The sequence below is a fragment of the Eumetopias jubatus genome, unplaced genomic scaffold, assembly GCF_037043125.1.
Source record: "Eumetopias jubatus isolate StellerSeaLion01/CBP00866 unplaced genomic scaffold, mEumJub1_p1.0 scaffold_13, whole genome shotgun sequence".
NCBI classification, from domain to species: Eukaryota; Metazoa; Chordata; class Mammalia; order Carnivora; family Otariidae; genus Eumetopias; species Eumetopias jubatus.
In genome coordinates, this window is record NW_028274819.1 from 44,646,077 (window position 1) to 44,663,793 (window position 17,717).

Consider the following 17,717-nt stretch of genomic DNA (forward strand, 5'->3'; position numbering starts at 1 on the left):
AAAAATTAAAAATAGGGGGAGCTTAGAAATATTATAAAACTAGAGATTTGAAATCTACAACCCCATATATATACTTAGCAGTTTTCTTCTAAAAACTAAAAAAGATAAGATTCAGACCAGAATACTTCTCTCCTTCTGTAACAGAAGCAGTCTTCTCCTGATATTGCAAACGGTGAAATTAAGTCATTTTCAAAGGGTTACCTACTCTTCCATTAACTCTCTACAAAGAGAAATCACTAAAAAGGAGTTTATACCTGTCAAATATTTTAGCTAAATTAAACCTGCTCAAGTTTGATTTTGTGCTATTTACTGAAGCAGCATCCTGAGATTAGGGGGAAATGGGAACTCCTCAATATAATTGAATAAAACAGAAGAAAAGACAACATTTGTCAAAGCAACAAGAGATACCACTTACTATCATAATAGAGACCTAGGTTTTTTGTAAATCAATTCATGTTAGTTTATATCTGTTTTCCCTTGTTCCAGGGATTCAAAAATACCATAATGGCCTGCTTTTCTATAGCAAATTATCATAGAAATCTCTTATGCCTTTCTTAGCTTGTGATCTATACAAGGAAGAGTTTACCCCTTGGAAGGCTTGCCTCTTTTTGGAACAAAAAAGCAAATGAAATAAAATAAGATCCTGAATATTCTTAGCTCTATTTCTTTCACCTCCACAAGGGAAACTAATCAGTAAATAATTTTAAAAGTCAGCAAATGCTGATGTGTCAGAGTCCAATATCTTGTCAGTCACAAAGAAAACGTATAACGCAATGTCTACTTTGACTCCAGACAACATTGCAGCCTTTGACTGAATTTAACTTTCAGTTAAGATTTGGAAAATGTTTATCTGCATTTCTATATACGCAGCATTACATTACAAAAAAGTACCAACGAAAGTATCTCTTTCTATGAATGAGAACAATTTTGCCATAGTAAGCCATGTACAGTAAATAACACCTGCTCTTGTATCAAACAACTGCCAACTCTTTTTATACAAAGGCAAGACTTAAAATTCTTAATTCCATTATTTACAAAGATTTCTCACAACTTACTGGAAAAGGTTCTTTCCAACTGGCACCAACAATCGATGGCCTTACAATTGCCACATTTAGCTTTGCTCCTTCTTGTTGTACAACATATTCTGCCAATGCTTTTGTGTATATGTATGTATTAGGTCTGTCTCCTATCAACTTCGGTGTGATATCATTTACTAGGCCATCATCCATCCACCTGGTTAGCAAAGAAATTGCATGCAAAAGTATTTTCAGTAACTTTGCATATTCAAACGTATCTGTTGCTCTGACTCAAATGATTTGACTTTTACTAAAAAAAAAAAAAAAAAAAAAGTGAATCTTACTTTCATTAAACATCAACTACAAGTCCACATCTCTTATATACAATTTCTATATCCCAAAAGGTCTGAAAGCCAAGAGTTCTTTCATAAATAATATGGTAGACAGCAATAACTGATCTGAACTGATTTATGGCCTTTTAAAAAAGACCACTTAAGGTAAATATTCATACACTTCATATGTGTTTGATCAGGGGTGCTATCCCGGATCTAGGTGAAATTACTTCATATTACAGAGTATATAGATATTTCCTTTCTGACGTCCAAAGAAATTCCAAAATATATCTAGCCCCAAGGATTTCAGATTAGGAATTACAGACTTGTATATTACCACCATAACAGCACCATATGTTAATTACAAACATTTGCAATGAACATACATTTACAATTAATATAAAAGGTCTAGGGATCTAAGTAGTTCATGTAAAGCACTAAAAACTGTTATGATCTCACTAGCAAGACTAACAAATACTAAGGTAAATGATAAAAATAAACTGAACCATGCTATAAAAATTCAATTAGCAACCTACTATGAAGTCACAAAATTCCTCCAATTCTCTCAGTGTCTCTGAAGAAAAGGGAAACAGAGAAGAATAAAGTAGGAAAAAGTCCACAGGGCTAATATTGGGGGATTAACGAATATGTCTCTGATCATCTGTAAAAGGAGGGTGATATACTAGGTGATATCCATGGTCTTTCCAATTCTACATTTCCAATTCCACTATGTTATGTACCTGTTTTCAGATACTCTTCCTTACTATCTATGATGTTATACAGACTTATCTACTCAGTATAATGGCATACTCTAAAGATGCCCATACTAACTGATGAGGAAGCATAAAACAGAGATTATCAAGGTAAGTTTTCTTCTGCATGTAGAAGTACTTTTTGTGCATGGAAAAAAAAAGAATCTAACAAAACTGAAGGGAGGTTGCTACTCAACTTAGGAAAAATTCCATAGTGGAGATGAGTCTTGAAAAATGGAACAGTTGCTACATTAAAACAACAGCAAAAACTATGAACTGGCTAAATCAAGGAGATGTTAGCCAGAAAGCCTCATCACTGGGAGTGAGTTTACAGAGCCAATCTACGAGTTACCCTAAAATTATCTGTTAGCTGATTTCTTTGTAAGCAAAGAAAAGAGATACAGAATTAGAAGGTTACGAGTGCTTTCTCAGCAACTTAGATGTTTGGATATACCAACTGCTAAAAAGAGAAAAAGTAAAAAGCTTCATTAGCTTCTGCATTCAACTTTTCCCAGAGATATTAAACACTTCTAACTACTGACCTATGGGGACAAGGAGGTAAATATTTGGGACCATCTAAGAAATGCAGTCAAAAAACAGAAACGGAATTATAATGTCTTGGTAAACTCCCATTCTTATTTATCTTCTTATAATCTGTCTGCTTCCTCATACTCATCAGCAGGAAAGCCATAAAGAAAAAGATTTATATATGCTTATAGGTAGAAAACTTGGAGAAACAATGAACGCTCTCTAGCACCCTTAGGAAAAAATAATTTGAGAAAGCAGGGGACAGTAAACAGAGCTGAAAGTGGATAGGATCTCTGGGAAGAAAGGAAACCTAAGGGAAACAGAGAAGAATAAATTAGGAAAAAGTCCACAGGGCTAATATCGGAGGATTAACAAATGTTCAGATATGATGGAGATGGGAATTTTCTATAATTCTACCCATTAAAGAAAAGACCCTTCTTTTTGTTTTTGCTCTGATTCTGTTTGTTTCACTTGATGAGAAAGTACAGCCTGAAGCAAATGAAATCTTGACCCTGCCGACTTCACTTATGCCATATCCATCAAATACTCACAAATATTTCTCAAATAATAATTGGTGACAGGATCCTAGTCCTCAGAAAGATAATAAACAATAACACTAGGAGTATCATTTAAAGGAATGAGACTGATCCTCTAATAATTTAAGGCCTCTCTATACAGATACACTCCATTTGGGGGGAAAAAGGATAATTTTTTAATCAATTAGAACCCTGCTAATGAATAGGCAAGTCATTAGTCTCCATGGGTATCAAGCACTTCTCATAGTTGCTAGATTAACTCCCTGGAAAACAGAGGCCCTAATATCATGGATGAGCTGTTCAGAGACCTTCCTCCAACCCTCACACCTGGTCAAATGTGAAAGATCCTCCTTGACTTCACCAACCGTCATTCAGATATAAATCTACACAATAAGAACACAGTAAGATATGCAATAACTGGTTGAGTAAGGAAGAGATAAATGTATACATATGTGTAGGTGAAAAGAGAGAGAGAGAGAAAAACTGAAATTAGACCAAGAGATACACATAAATAGATAACCTTGGGTCCAGAGTTTTGGGATCAAATCCAATGTGTATAAATCTAAAACAAACATACTCTAAAGAATCAATCAGCTTCTTGGGATCCACAGGAGGTGGGTAGACTACTTCATCAATATGCTTTCGATTGCAGTAGGCATATGCTGTTGATACATGCATGAATACTTCCAGGTTCTTCATTTGTTGTGCAAGGAGAATAAGCTGGCGTGTAGCAATCACATTTAACTGAACAGCATCTCTATAAAAGAAAAAGTGACAATGAAAAATTGGAAAGCTTTCCCAGTGAAAAATTAGAAAGTCACTTATTTTACCTGCTAAAATATTTTTATTTCCATTAGAGAGACAGATTTTTGTTTCTTTACAACTGGTCCCTTAGGTCTGATCTTGTATATCTTATTTCAATATAAAGTACATCCATTGTATCAGTTGCATTTAAAAAGAAAGATTTTCTGATTATAAAAGAAGCCTCACACTAGGATTAAAAAAAAAAATTAAAATTTTTAAATTACCCAGAAATAAACACAGATAGCTTCGGTCTTTGGCTTTTATACATACATTTTGAAGTCATGTTAGACTTCTCTTGCACCTTGATTTTTAAAAGTATACTGTTTCATGATATGGAATTACAAAGAAGTAATCAGAATGGTTAAGTAACTTTAAAATGCTAAGGCAGAGTCACCAATAAGGGTAAAACAGTCAAAGAAAACTCAGAAACATTAAGTTATATTAACATATAATCAAGTAAGAATATGTTCATTTCTCTGTGTAGCAATTAATCCAAACACTTTTTTAAAGACTAGCTTACAAGACTTAAAGGGGTTTTATAATAAAACAGGTACATTTTGCCACAAGAGGCATATGCAAGTCTCAAAAATGATCTATATATTATTCTCTCCTTGAAATTTATCCAAGGTAAATAATTTCACAAATGCAAATATATGCAGAAAAATAATCAATAAAGCCTTACCTAGTAATAGCAAAAGCCTAGAGAGCCTAAATATTCACTATGAATGAAATGAATAAACTTTAACAAAGCAGGTATTTTATCACAATGAAAGAATAGTCATTTAAAATAATTATACAACAACTGTAAAAACACGGGAAATCTGCAAGAATATTTTTAAAATACACACATTATAAAGTAAAGCAGGATTAAGAACAAGACTCTGGGAGTAAGACCTGGGTTCAAATTCTGACTTAGCCTACCTACCAGCTAGCACTCAGTGACCTTGCATAGTTAGTCACACACTCAGGCCTCAATTTCCTCACCTGTAAATGGGAACTATAATACAGTCTACCTACTAGGATTTGTATAAAATTAAACGAAATAAAGAGCTTGCAAGTATTTAGCATTATTCATTCCTAAAAAGGCACTAAAACAGGCATTCAATAAATATTACTAAAGGTAATGAGATGGTGGGTAGTTCTTACTTGTTATTTGAACAAAAAAAGTTGATATACTCAACACCAGTAATACTGTGATAAAACTGGCAAAGTAATACACTGTTGGTGACTACACTGATATAACGGATTCAAAAGAGATTAAGACAAAGTACCAGGAAGTACAGAAATTATATAATTACTAATCTAGTTAACCTATTGAAATTAACTCAAAGGAAAAACTTGTTCTAACTGTAATTTTTCAAAGAAAAAAATGAAAATTCCCTAAATTTGCTATACCTAGTGAACATTATACATAAATTATGGTGTATCACCATCACATCACAAAAATTTTAACTATGAAAAAAATTAGAAATGTGGAAATTGTTTCCCTAAGTAAAATCAGAAATTCTGTTTACATTTTTACATAAAACAATGTATGTTCAAAGATAGACCACAAGGGAATGTTTTAAAAAATCACAGTAGTTTTAGGTACTTTCCAAAATTCTTACATTTTTCAGTATTTAAGAAGAAAAAAATCCAATTAATCTTTTAAAAGGCTAGGATATGTCACTGATAGAATCTGGTCCACTTGACTATAAAGCAGTGCTTTGATATCTATTCGCATTTGCAAAACAACAGGGATGGGGAGGGTACTGTTTTGGGAGAAGTATACAGAAAATATTCTGTTACAGGTTCCTGAGGACAGGACAACAAGTTCTGGGTCACCAAGAACAAAAAATAATTCATGAAAGAAAAAAATCCTGTGCATTATTTTTTCTTTTAATTTAATAGTATCCGAGGGTTCATGAAAACATACTAGAAGGAATTTTTTTTTTAATGAAGTAATTGGTTTGAGGTCTTACAATCACGAGTGTATCTTTTTTCTTCCTTATCTCAACTGAGGGGGGAAAATCTGCTCAAATGGAAATCCAGCAAAAAAGACATTTCACAGAGAGGATACAGTCCACTAGACTGTAAGGCAATATGCTATTTTCTTTTGCATTTGTAAAACAATGAAGCAAGGGAGAGTAAGGTTTTGGGAGCAGTACACAAAGGATATTCTGTTACAGGTTCCTGAGGATGGTGACAGAATTTCTGGGTCACTGAAAATAAGGAATAACTTCAGAGAGAACACTCCTGGTACCTTGTCTACTACCCCTGTACCTGAGAGCCCAAACCTGAAGGCACCTTATATACTTACATAAGTAACTCTCAGTATCTCTGCAAGGCTAATAATCTCACTCTATTTTACCATCATACAATTTCTACTCCATTGAAATTCTGGCTGGGACCCTGACATGTTAGATCACTAGAAAGCAAAAAATAATAATAATATTTTCATGGTTTGATTATACGGAGCCATAAACGCATCTTAAATAACATTAGCTTTTGGAGGAGGGGGCAAAATGAACACATCTTTTGTTAATTATGGTCCATCATTAACGTAGACATAGAAGACACTTCAAAAAAAAAAATAAAACTCAACTTGAACTGCCTAATAAATCTTCTTGTTCATCTGTCTTGTACAGATATGCTGGATTGTTCAAAATCTGTGTTGATAATACTTCTAAGACCTTAAACCAGAGAGCTCATGCTTGGCATGACAGATACCTGAGAGCTTATTAAAAGTGTAGACTGTTGGACCTCATCCTCAGGCACTTTGTAATGTCTGAATCGAAGCCTGGAAAACTATATATGTGTAACATATATATTTATTTATTTATTTATATAGTTTTATATATTATGTATATATATTTATATTTAAAGATTTTATATTTTTATGTAATGTCTACCCTCAAGATCAAGAGTCACACGCTCTACCAATTGAGCCAGCCAGGTGCCCCTGGAAAACTATATTTTAAATAACTTCCGCAGGCCATTATGATATCTCTCTCCCCTTCCCCATTTCTGAGAAAATACTTCCTACATGAGATCTCATCACTATTGCTTGCTGGTTTTTTTTTTTTTAATTCAATGAAGACACAAACACAGATGTCTCGGGACCAATTAATCAATCTTAAGGTAGGGGACCCAGACATTTATAATTTAAAATCATACTCAGGGGTCTCGCTACAGATAAAGATTCCTGGGTATTACCCCAAACCAGAGAGTCTGAATTTTGCAGGTAGAGTCTAAAATTCTACATTTTTTAACACATTTTCCAGGAATTCCTAAGATTCATAATGCATTCTGAAGTGGGAGAGTTGGTGCCCTTAGACTCAATAGCTTCTTAATCCTTTCTCATCATCCATCTTTACTTCCACTCCTTTCAAACACCTACTCCCATATTCATATGTTCATATTCACATATTCTCACATTCAAATTGCTGCATCTCTGACATCTCATACTAAGAATTTCCCCCAGACCACACCATCTGCCCCTCCAATTCCCCTTGTAAGCCTGTTTTCTGTCCTCATCATGGTCTCTAGTTTCTTGACACTCCTTTACTTTCAACCCCACTGTCCTATCTTCACTTTCTTTCCTTATTACCTTAGGAACAACAGACCCCAGGATCAAATATTTAAGAAATTCCCTTCATTATCCTCAACGTCACTCTCCCCTCATCTTTTGTCAGTATTTCTTTACAATTCCTAATCTTGATACCCACTTTTTCCCACCCCAAGATTCATAAACCATCATATCTGAAAATAAATGAGCTCTACCACCTCTCAATTCTCACAGCACTTAATGTACGCTCTTTAGTGACTCCTTACTTTCTGTCCTACTTTACGGTTATTTAAGCAAATCTATCTCCCTTGTTAGACTATAAGGGCTTTGCTATAGATAGGATCTGTGTGCAATTTTTCTTGGTTTCTTACAAAATATCGGGTATAATGCTGGGAGTAAAATCTGGATTATTTTTTTGCCCTGGCAAGAAAGTCTTTGTGCCATTTTTTATTTGTGGCAGTTAAAGTTAAAAATGATTATAAAGAGTGTTTTTTAAGCAGTTATTACATGCCAACCTACACTATTTTAGAATCTCCGGCCCAAATCTAATGTTGCAATATCACCACTTACACATTAATATACATTAAAACTGCTTCACAGGAAACAATAATTTCAATGTAATTGACTCAGGTTAGGTCAGTAAATACAGATGCCTTGACAAGGCAATAAATTTTATTATTCATCTATATATCTTCCTTGCACTATGAGATCGCTAGTAAAAGATGAAAGAATAGCGAAAAGATTTCCCTTTCATTAATGGTAGACTTGCTTACCTCAAGGAGAAAAGAGAGAAAAGGTTCCCTGAAAGGACTGCACTTTGGTCATTCTCATAAAGGTTACTTTGAGGAGTTTCACCCTAATTAATGTCTGTTTGCAAAGCAATTTCCCCTTTAAAAGCATCTAACTTCCCCTTTGAGTTAATGAGGACTATACCACAATTATCCGGTAAATATATACCTTTTTTTCTTGAAAACAGTTTCATAAGGCTGTGTGAATTTCCTTTTGGTTATGAAAAACAATGAAAGCTAGAACTATGGGGAGAAATATCTGTTAGATTACTATTTAATACTAAAAACCTGCCTGTTATCACACTATCCAAAGATAATAAGTGCCAAGTATCAAAAGATATATATAAATACATATATATGTACACACACCTTTTATGAAAGTGAAATTCTACTATAGCTCTACTAAGATTCTTTTGTCACTTTTCAATCATGAACACATAATGGCTGTATAGAAACAACTAAAAAATAAATCATTATCACCAGATAATAAATGATAAAGTCAAAGTTAGAGCTAAGGTATGTAATTCCAAAGCTCATGTCCTGTCCAGCACACAGTGCTGCCTCAGGTTCCTCAAGTATAAAATGGACTTGCCCACAATAGTACAGTGGTTAACATTAGCATGGAATAAAATAATGAATGAGAAAATTTACCCTGAAAACTATAAAGTACTATTAAAGAAATGTAAGTGACTATCACAGTGTTCTCACCTGGAATATAGGCAAAACTTATTGTAATGCTTTGGTGCTGAACTGTCACACATTATATAATGTCAATTAAGATTTATACTTCTATATTAAAGACTTTATGGGAAATGATCTCAAAACCCTTTATAAACAAAATTTAACTGAAAAACATTTTAAGAAGGGCTTCAAGTAATTGTAAAACCTACAAAAGTCTGCACCATTTTAACTGGCATAAGACTATACAATTAGATTAACATTAAAAAACAGTATTTTTGAACGTATCATCAAAAAGAATCCTCTGAATTAAGCACCATTATTTGAAATGCATATTTGTGAGATTTTTTAAAAAAATAGTAAACATTTAAAATGTTATTTTTTTCTTGAAACAGGCATTTGACAGAAGTCCAAATTATTTTTCTCTTTTTCAAATTATTTTTCTAATTAAACTTATATCCACTGTTGCCTGTCCCTAATACTGCTACGAAGTTTTAAAACAAAAAGAAGGTATAACTTAAATTTATAAGCCATTCTATCTTACTCTGCAAAACCTGAGTTCAATTTTTTTTTCTAATTTTCAGATGGATATGTGCAGAGTAGAAAAATAAAGCCATTGAGATATAGGCTTCTGAAAGAATGGAGGGAAGAGGAAACAAACCCTATTAGCTGTTAGGACTGACACACCTACTGAAGGTAAATTTCTCTTTCTTCACTCTATACTTCCCTGCCTTACAGTTAAATTCAAGGCAACTTCTTCTAATATACAGATTAGCTGTCCAATGTTTCTAAACTGCTAACAAGAAGAGGAAAATTCTCTTAACACTCTTTAAGACACTGAAAGCTACAATTAACATAGGGCAAACCGTTTCAAATCACTTTCAAAACAATTTGACTAAAAAGAATTCAAATTTTTAAACTATGCTGAAGTTCAAATATCATATAAATACCTTTACTTACCTTAAATTTTCATTAAACCTCACTGTAGCTGCACAGTGGAATATAATATTGATAGAATCTATGATGATCTCTTCATCTTCTTCACTAAGAGCCAGTTTTGGTTGGGTGAGTTCACTGTTGATTGCTATAACTTTCTCTCTAAAATCTGGATTTTCATCTCTTAATCTGTCAAAGAGCTATCCAAGGGGATAAAATATGTTAGAGCAGTATTTTTCAACTTTCTTTTTTTTTTTAATTAACATATAAAGTATTATTTGTTTCGGGGCACAGGTCTGTGATTCATCAGTCTTACACAATTCACAGCACTCACCATAGTACATACCCTCCCCAGTGTCCATCACCCAGCCACGCCATCCCTCCCATCCCAGTATTTTTCAACTTTCTAAAACCCATTAGCACCCCACCAAGGATCGCTATTCCGAAAACTTCAACTATGTTAATCCTAAAATTGCTATTCTTAACTGCTATCATTCTGTACAGAAAACACCCTGTGATACCCACTTATTATCCCCATTCTACAGATGAGAAATCTGAGACACAGAGGTTAAGTAACTTGACAAGGACACAGAGCTGGTAGTTTGCAGAGTTAAAATTTGAACTGCCCATGCCTTTGCTGACTAGATTGTATTGCACCGTCCCTCAGAATAGACTTAAGCAGTATAGACATCAGGACAATGTTTTAAAATGATCATTCAGATTTCTAAAATCCAGATCTTAATTTATCACTTCATTTTATTTTGGTTTTATTCTGTTACAGATTACAGTAAAATACCATTATTCATGGTCTATATTAAATCTGTAAAACCTACAAAATTTTTAAAGGGAAAAAAATATGTTGAAGGGAAAAAAAGTTGGTAAGCAAACACGCAGATCAGAATTTGGACAAACGAGAAATATCATATATACAGGATTCTAACCCTAAAATTCAATATTCCTTAAGTATCCTGGAAGAAATAAATTAACTAAAGAATCAGTTAGATCCCAAGGTGATTACAGCGTAAAGGCACATTCGATTGTGAGTCAAATTTAATTTTTCATCCCAGATTTTATAAAGAAATACTGATGCTATCTCCAGAACACTGCTCTATTACACTTTGACTCTCCACTTCATTTAAATCCATACTTGTAGTTTAAGCAGAGATTCTCAATCTGGGAAGAAAATCTATACACCTTACATAATGCTCGCTTTCACTTCCTAAATGGATATAACAGTGTTCCCTTCCATTACTGTTACCTAGTGATTTCAATATTAATGTGTTCTTATATTAATTATTAAATATCTACTAAGCATTTCAGATGAGCCAGGCACCTTCTAGATACTGAGAAAACAAAGCAACAATCTTTCCCGAAAGCTACTTAGAATATGATAGGAAAAGCCAGATAAGTAAACACAATTAAAATACTATATTAAAGGTAATAAAATAGGGGTAATACTACAGCGCTATGAGACTGTACAGGAGAAACAACTAACCCAGCTGGGGAAGGACCAGAAATTATAAAATAGAACGACAGTGTCCCAGGCAGAGAAAGCCGCATGTATAACCACCTAGAACTGAGAGCGCGTTAACATTTGGGGAGTTAAAATAATTCAGTAAGACTTGGCCAATGATTGAATAGGAAGGATAAGGAAATGTGAACTCCACAAGGACAGGGACCACATCTATTTTGCTAATAAGCACACAGGTCCTAAACAGCTGAGTACCCGGCAAGATGTAGACATGATAAACATTTGTTAAGTGAATAAACTCATTAGGTGGAAAACCTGGGAAGAGAACAAAGTACAGTTACGGAGACACAAGTTCAGTTTTTTGAATGCTGGGTGTAAAGGGCCTGTGGGACACCGAGAACACACATCTGGTAGAGGTAACTGGATCTGCGGGCCTGAAGTTCAGGGAAGAGAAGAGCCAGACTACCCATACAAATTTTACTAACTACGTACAGAGAGCCCTGGGAAGAGAAGATCACCCAGGTAGCAGCAGTGATGAGCACCCTTGGTCCAGACTAGATGAAGCTTTTTCCAAATCTATCAAAATACAACCATTTGTCTCACATAAAACAGAGGGTGCTGAGTCATCACCCTGGGATCTAGTAAGAAGAGATCAAGGCCTAGGACAGAACTCTGAAGAATGTCAACGTTTAAAGGGTGGGCAGGAAAAAAAAGCAACCTGAGGAATGACCAGAAAAGTACTTTTAATACCTTGAACTCACACTTTTCATTCTCCCACACTGCCAATAACCTTTAACTCCCCTTCGTATCAGGTATCTCCCACCACCAAGAGAGGGTCATGCTGCTTTGCAAGTTACATCTCAGACCTGATACTCTTCCCTTCTCTAGCCACCATCTCTTTATTCAACACTACCTCTCTTCCAGTGCTTTTAATCCATGGGCACGCCACCAGTTCCTACTTTATTATGTTCACTAATGGCCTCTTTGATATGCTTTATTCCCTTTCCAGAATTTATTTCGTGGTCAATTATTTTAGTTCAATCCGCCACCATATTAATGGAGTTTCTTTTCCTGGAGACGTTTATCAGTGGTTCTCACCTTGGGGAAATTTCACCCCCAAGGGAACATCTGGTGATGTCTGGAGACATTTTGGGTTGTCACAACTGGGAGGCGGGGCCAGGTGGGAGGAGCTTCTGGCATCTAAACTCCATATAATTTATAATTAGGCTAAATTACAAAAGTTCAATAAAATTTCAGGCTTTAAGTGTAAGGCATTCTTTTTCTTTACATATTAGACTTATTGTGGAGGAAAAGTTTTCAGACCCACTGCCCTGGAGACCCCATAGGAGATGCCCAAATCTTTGACATTTTACTCAGGCTCTCAATTCCAGCCAAGACTTTAACATCAGTAATTGCTCCTATCCAGTCTCTCTTGACACTTCTATACTCCTTCTTTCTTCCCTTTTCCCTCTTAAAAACTCTCTAGCCCATTAAGGCAAGGATTCTATCTTATTTATCCCTGAATTCAACCCCCTACATCAAGTCAAGTGCCCAGCACTGAGTATGCACAGTAAATGTTTTCTGAAATATAAAAAATGAGTAACAATAAATAACCTCTTACTAGAGGAGGGAGTCGTTGGGAGGGAGATTAAAACATACTAATTACAAGTGATTAAAAGGTACTAGACACTACCTAATAACTAAAAAATTACATAGCTACTATACTAAACTTACTGCCAATGACTGTCAGATAAATTCATTCAATCTGAGAGAATTCAAAGCTTACGATTGTGAGATAATTTTACTCCAGCTCATTTCCATTTTTTCTTATCAATATATTTTTCTAAAGCTTCAAAATGCATGACCTATTCTTGCATTCTAAATGACCCCTCTGTCATCATGTTCTTATTTGTCAAATGGGAATATGTGACTTTGCTACTTCCTAACACTGTTGTGGGGAGCAATCAGTGCTTACAAATTTTTAACTGTTATCAAAGGACAGTGTTTCACAGCATAGTAGGTACTAGGTAGAACTACCTCTTAATTACTTATTATCCTGAATACTATCTAAAATACCTAGTAATTACAATAGGTCTCAAATATTCTAAAAACACAGTAAATATCTAACATATAGGTATTTTAGAACTTGTTATAGAATTTTGCCCATCACAGAGGAAAGCTTTTTTTCTCCTTCTAAGCACAAGTCATATCCAGTTTATTGCCATCCTGTAGGATTTTTTTTTTCACTAACTTTTTTCAGGACACCAAAGAAATAAACTGAGCTGTTGATGATTACAATAGTTATACAAACAAACACACACTCTTTTCTTTCCTCCAAATGATCATTTTCCCCCCACTTACCTTGCCACTAATAACTTCTTCTACTCGCTCCTGGGGTGTCTGTCCAGCTTTCTGCCTCACCAAAACATACACTGAATTCACCTTAGGACAAGACCTCAGCAACTTTTCCAGAAGTACCTTCCCTAGGAAACCGGTAGCTCCAGTGAGGAGGACATTCTTGCCTTCATAGTATTCTGGGATTGAAACCATTCTGATCCTAAGGAAAACACAGCAAATAAACATCAGTTCAAAGATTTATGTTAATTCTTATGTACTAAAAATCTCTTGGTATCGAAATAAATATTTTAAAGGATAGGCAAAACTTAAAGTCGAATGTTAACAAAAGGGGACTTTAACCTTTGGTCCACTGTAGTAAGATGGAAAGAACAACGAACTGCAAAGTTGGCTTCTGATCCCTGTGTTTTCCCCCTGGATCACCTCAGACAAATCACTCACCACCTCTGGCTTCTTTAGTATAGTTTGTACTAAATGACCTCTAAAAATTCCTTCCAGCAATAAGAACCCAAATCTTCATTTAAACCTCTGTTAAACCCTACACTCAAATGAATCCTATTTCTGTCTCCAAAAGGATTTATAACACCAAATAGAGGTCAGCAGCAAGACTCAATTGCCTAGCTTATATAACATGGTGACGTATCATATTCACCCATCATCACCAGTTGGAACAAGAAGAGGTAACACCAAGTCCTTTCTTTTCCATGTCTGGAGTGACAATATATCCAAAAGGTGCTTAAATCTCCCTTTTAAAAAAGTCACAGAAAGGAATACATGGGTTGACTTATCCTTCCTGTTCAAATTCTACTAAAACAGCAGAAAAGATAGTATCCTAAGAGAACAAATAAACAAAAGAACCATGATGAATGGAAAAAAAACAAGATGCAGAAGGATTCATGCAGTATGTCGCTCTTCAATGCTCAAACGCATTCAAAACAATGCTCTCTATTGTTTAGAAATGCACACACACAATAATATTAATAGATGTTTGAGAGGGAGTGCAATACAATCAGAGAAGAGCTTTCAACTTCAATTGTATTTACATTTTCTTTATGCTAGGAGGTAGATACATGTGTTTTATGTCCAAATTTTTCATAATGATAAAAATAATTAATTCAGAACAATCTGAAGATAAGAAATAGACCCATTAACAAGCAGAAAGTAGGGAAGGAAGGAAGGAAAGAAGGAAAGTATTTCTAGAAGAAACAGCCAAGACTAAACTAAACATAGCAGAAGAAATAGCAATCCAAGCAAAGCAAGCGTAGGAAAGGACTTATACAAAGGCAAGAGATATCCCAACCCCCTGAACAAAGCTCAGGATCAAGCTGAATTAAAGCATAGGGAAGGGGCACCTGGGTGGCTCAGTTGGTTAAACGACTGCCTTCGGCTCAGGTCATGATCCTGGAGTCCCAGGATCGAGTCCCACATCAGGCTCCCCGCTCAGCAGGGAGTCTGCTTCTCCCTCTGACCTTCCCCTCTCTCATGTACTCTCTTTCTCTCTCTCAAATAAATAAAATCTTTAAAAAAAAAAGCATAGGGAAATCAAGGTAATTAAAGGATTGCTCACACAACAGTAGAGCCACTCATGACAGTCTTACTTCCTGTATAAACTTGAACTCGGGCGCCTGGGTGGCTCAGTTGGTTAAGCGACTGCCTTTGGCTCAGGTCATGATCCTGGAGTCCCAGGATCGAGTCCCGCATTGGGCTCCCTGCTCAGCAGGGAGTCTGCTTCTCCCTCTGACCCTCTCCCCTCTCATGTACTCTCTCTCTCTCTCATTCTCGCTCTCTCAAATAAATAAATCTTAAAAAAAAAAAAAAAAAAAAAACTTGAGCTCCCAAGACTTAGTATTCAGATCTGCTGAGAACATCCAGCATGGGTGCTAGGAACAAAAGTGAAGTAGGGCTGAACCTGACATTGCTCCTTAACATCCACAAATTTTGATGGGGGAGGTGGAGAATCAGGAGAGGAAACTAAAGCAACCAAAAGGAAAAAAGTCTCACAGCACTTGAGCCTCAGAATAAATTTTAGGTTCTAAGCCTATCTGACTGCTGTTGGCCCTTAAGACAAACTCACGTAGAACTCTCCATCAATAATCTCCTTTAGAGAAAAGCTCTTTTGGAAAAACAGACCTCAAAAAACTGAGAGGAAGCCAGTATGAACCACCAAAACCAATCATCCTGCTCCTTCAAAAATATGAATAGATAACCAAGGATCACCAGATATTTAAGAAATGCTTAACAAAATTAAGAAGGACCAAAATAAAAAGCAACAGAATCAACCACAAAGGAAATGAAGGTAATAAAAAATTTAAAGAGAATTTAAATTCTAATAGAAATTCTTCAAGCCATTCACAAGAATATTGCATCCATAAAATAAACAAACTACTATGAAAAAGAAACAGAAGAATAAGAAAGCATGTGAAAATTAGAAATTCAGATGAACAAGAAAATCCAATAAATACATAAACTATTAAAATTAAGTGAATTTAAAAAGGTCACTAAATACAAGGTTTATATGGAAAAAAGCAAATGTATTTCTCTATATCAGCAACACAGAAAATCAAGTAACAACAACAACAACAACAAAACTATACCACTTATCACACCATCCAAAACACCAAAACACTATGGAAAATAGCTAGTATTGATAAGGACATAGAGAAACTGAACCCATGCACATTGCTTGTGGGAATGTAAAATGGTTCAGCTGCTGTGGGGAACAGTGGTGGTGTCTTAAAAAGTTAAACACAGAATTATACGACCTTGCAATTCCACTCCTAGGTATATACCCCCAAAAAACTGCCAACAGGTACTCAAACAAGTACATGTACATGCATGTTTACAGCAGCACTGTTTGCAACAGCCGAATAGTACAAATAGCTCAAAAGGTCCATCAACAGATAAATGGATAAACAAATTAGAGCATACACCTACAACAAAATACTATTCAGCCATAAAAAGGAAGGAAGAACTGATACTACACTAGGGGAATGAACTTCAAAAACATACTAAGTGAAATAAGCCAGATACATCACATACTCCATTGATTTCCTGTATAGAAATATCCAGAATAAATCAATCCATAGAGACAGAATGCAGATTGGTGGTTGGCAGGGGCTGAGGGGTAGGGACAGTGGGCAATGAAGAGAAACTGCTAGGTGCGCCTGGGTGGCTCAGTTGGTTAAGCGTCTGCCTTGGGCTCCGGTCATGATTCCAGAGTCCCAGATCGAGCCCCACATTGGACTTCCTGCTCAGTGGGGAGTCTGCTTCTCCCTCTGACCCTCACCCCACTCTCATGCTGTCTCTCAATCCCTCTCAAATAAACAAAATTTAAAATAAATAAATAAATAAATAAATAAATAAATAAATAAATAAATAAAATAAAATGGTTAATACAGGGATGCCTGGGTGGCTCAGTCGGTTAAGCGACTGCCTTAAGCTCAGGTCATGATCCCAGGGTCCTGGATCAACTCCCGTATCAGGCTCCCTGCTCAGCAGAGTCTGCTTCTGCCTCTCCCTCTGCCTGCTGCTCTGCCTGCTTGCGCTCTTTCTTTCTCTGACAAATAAATAAATAAAATCTTCCAAAAAACAAAAAATTAAAAAATCAAATGATTAATATATTGTAAAAATTTTACCTCAATAATGTTTTTTTTTAAACTACCAAAAGTTAGAAATAAACTAAAAGATATTTGAGACCGCTCTTCTGAAAACTACAAAATAGAGAAATTAAACTGAGAGAAATTAAAACTGAGAGAAAGAGAGAAATTAAACAATACCTAAATAAATAGATATACAATGTACATTGCTAGATTAGAAGACGTCTTTATACAATGTCAGCTCACCCTCCTTAGATTCAATACAATCCCAATCAAACTCTAAGTTGTTTTACATGTGGATGGAAACTAAGATTCTAAAATGTTATAGAAACAGAAAGGGACAAGAATAGCCAAGACAAGCACTAAGAACAACAAAGC

At 35.3% G+C, this 17,717-nt stretch overlaps 1 protein-coding gene across 2 annotated transcripts in view; it reads right to left on the reverse strand.

The window, feature by feature from the left end:
* Positions 1–17,717, reverse strand: part of FAR1 (fatty acyl-CoA reductase 1) — a 111,561-nt gene that overhangs the window by 20,550 nt on the left and 73,294 nt on the right. For both annotated transcript variants that reach the window (XM_088017998.1, XM_028116768.2), the window contains exons 2-5: positions 13,750–13,945; positions 9,942–10,117; positions 3,742–3,921; positions 1,056–1,233 (exon numbers count right to left, since the gene is read on the reverse strand). In XM_088017998.1, coding sequence (XP_087874124.1) covers positions 1,056–1,233; positions 3,742–3,921; positions 9,942–10,117; positions 13,750–13,938 — 723 coding nt within the window. In that variant the 5' untranslated portion in view covers positions 13,939–13,945. The remainder of the gene's footprint in view (positions 1–1,055; positions 1,234–3,741; positions 3,922–9,941; positions 10,118–13,749; positions 13,946–17,717) is intronic.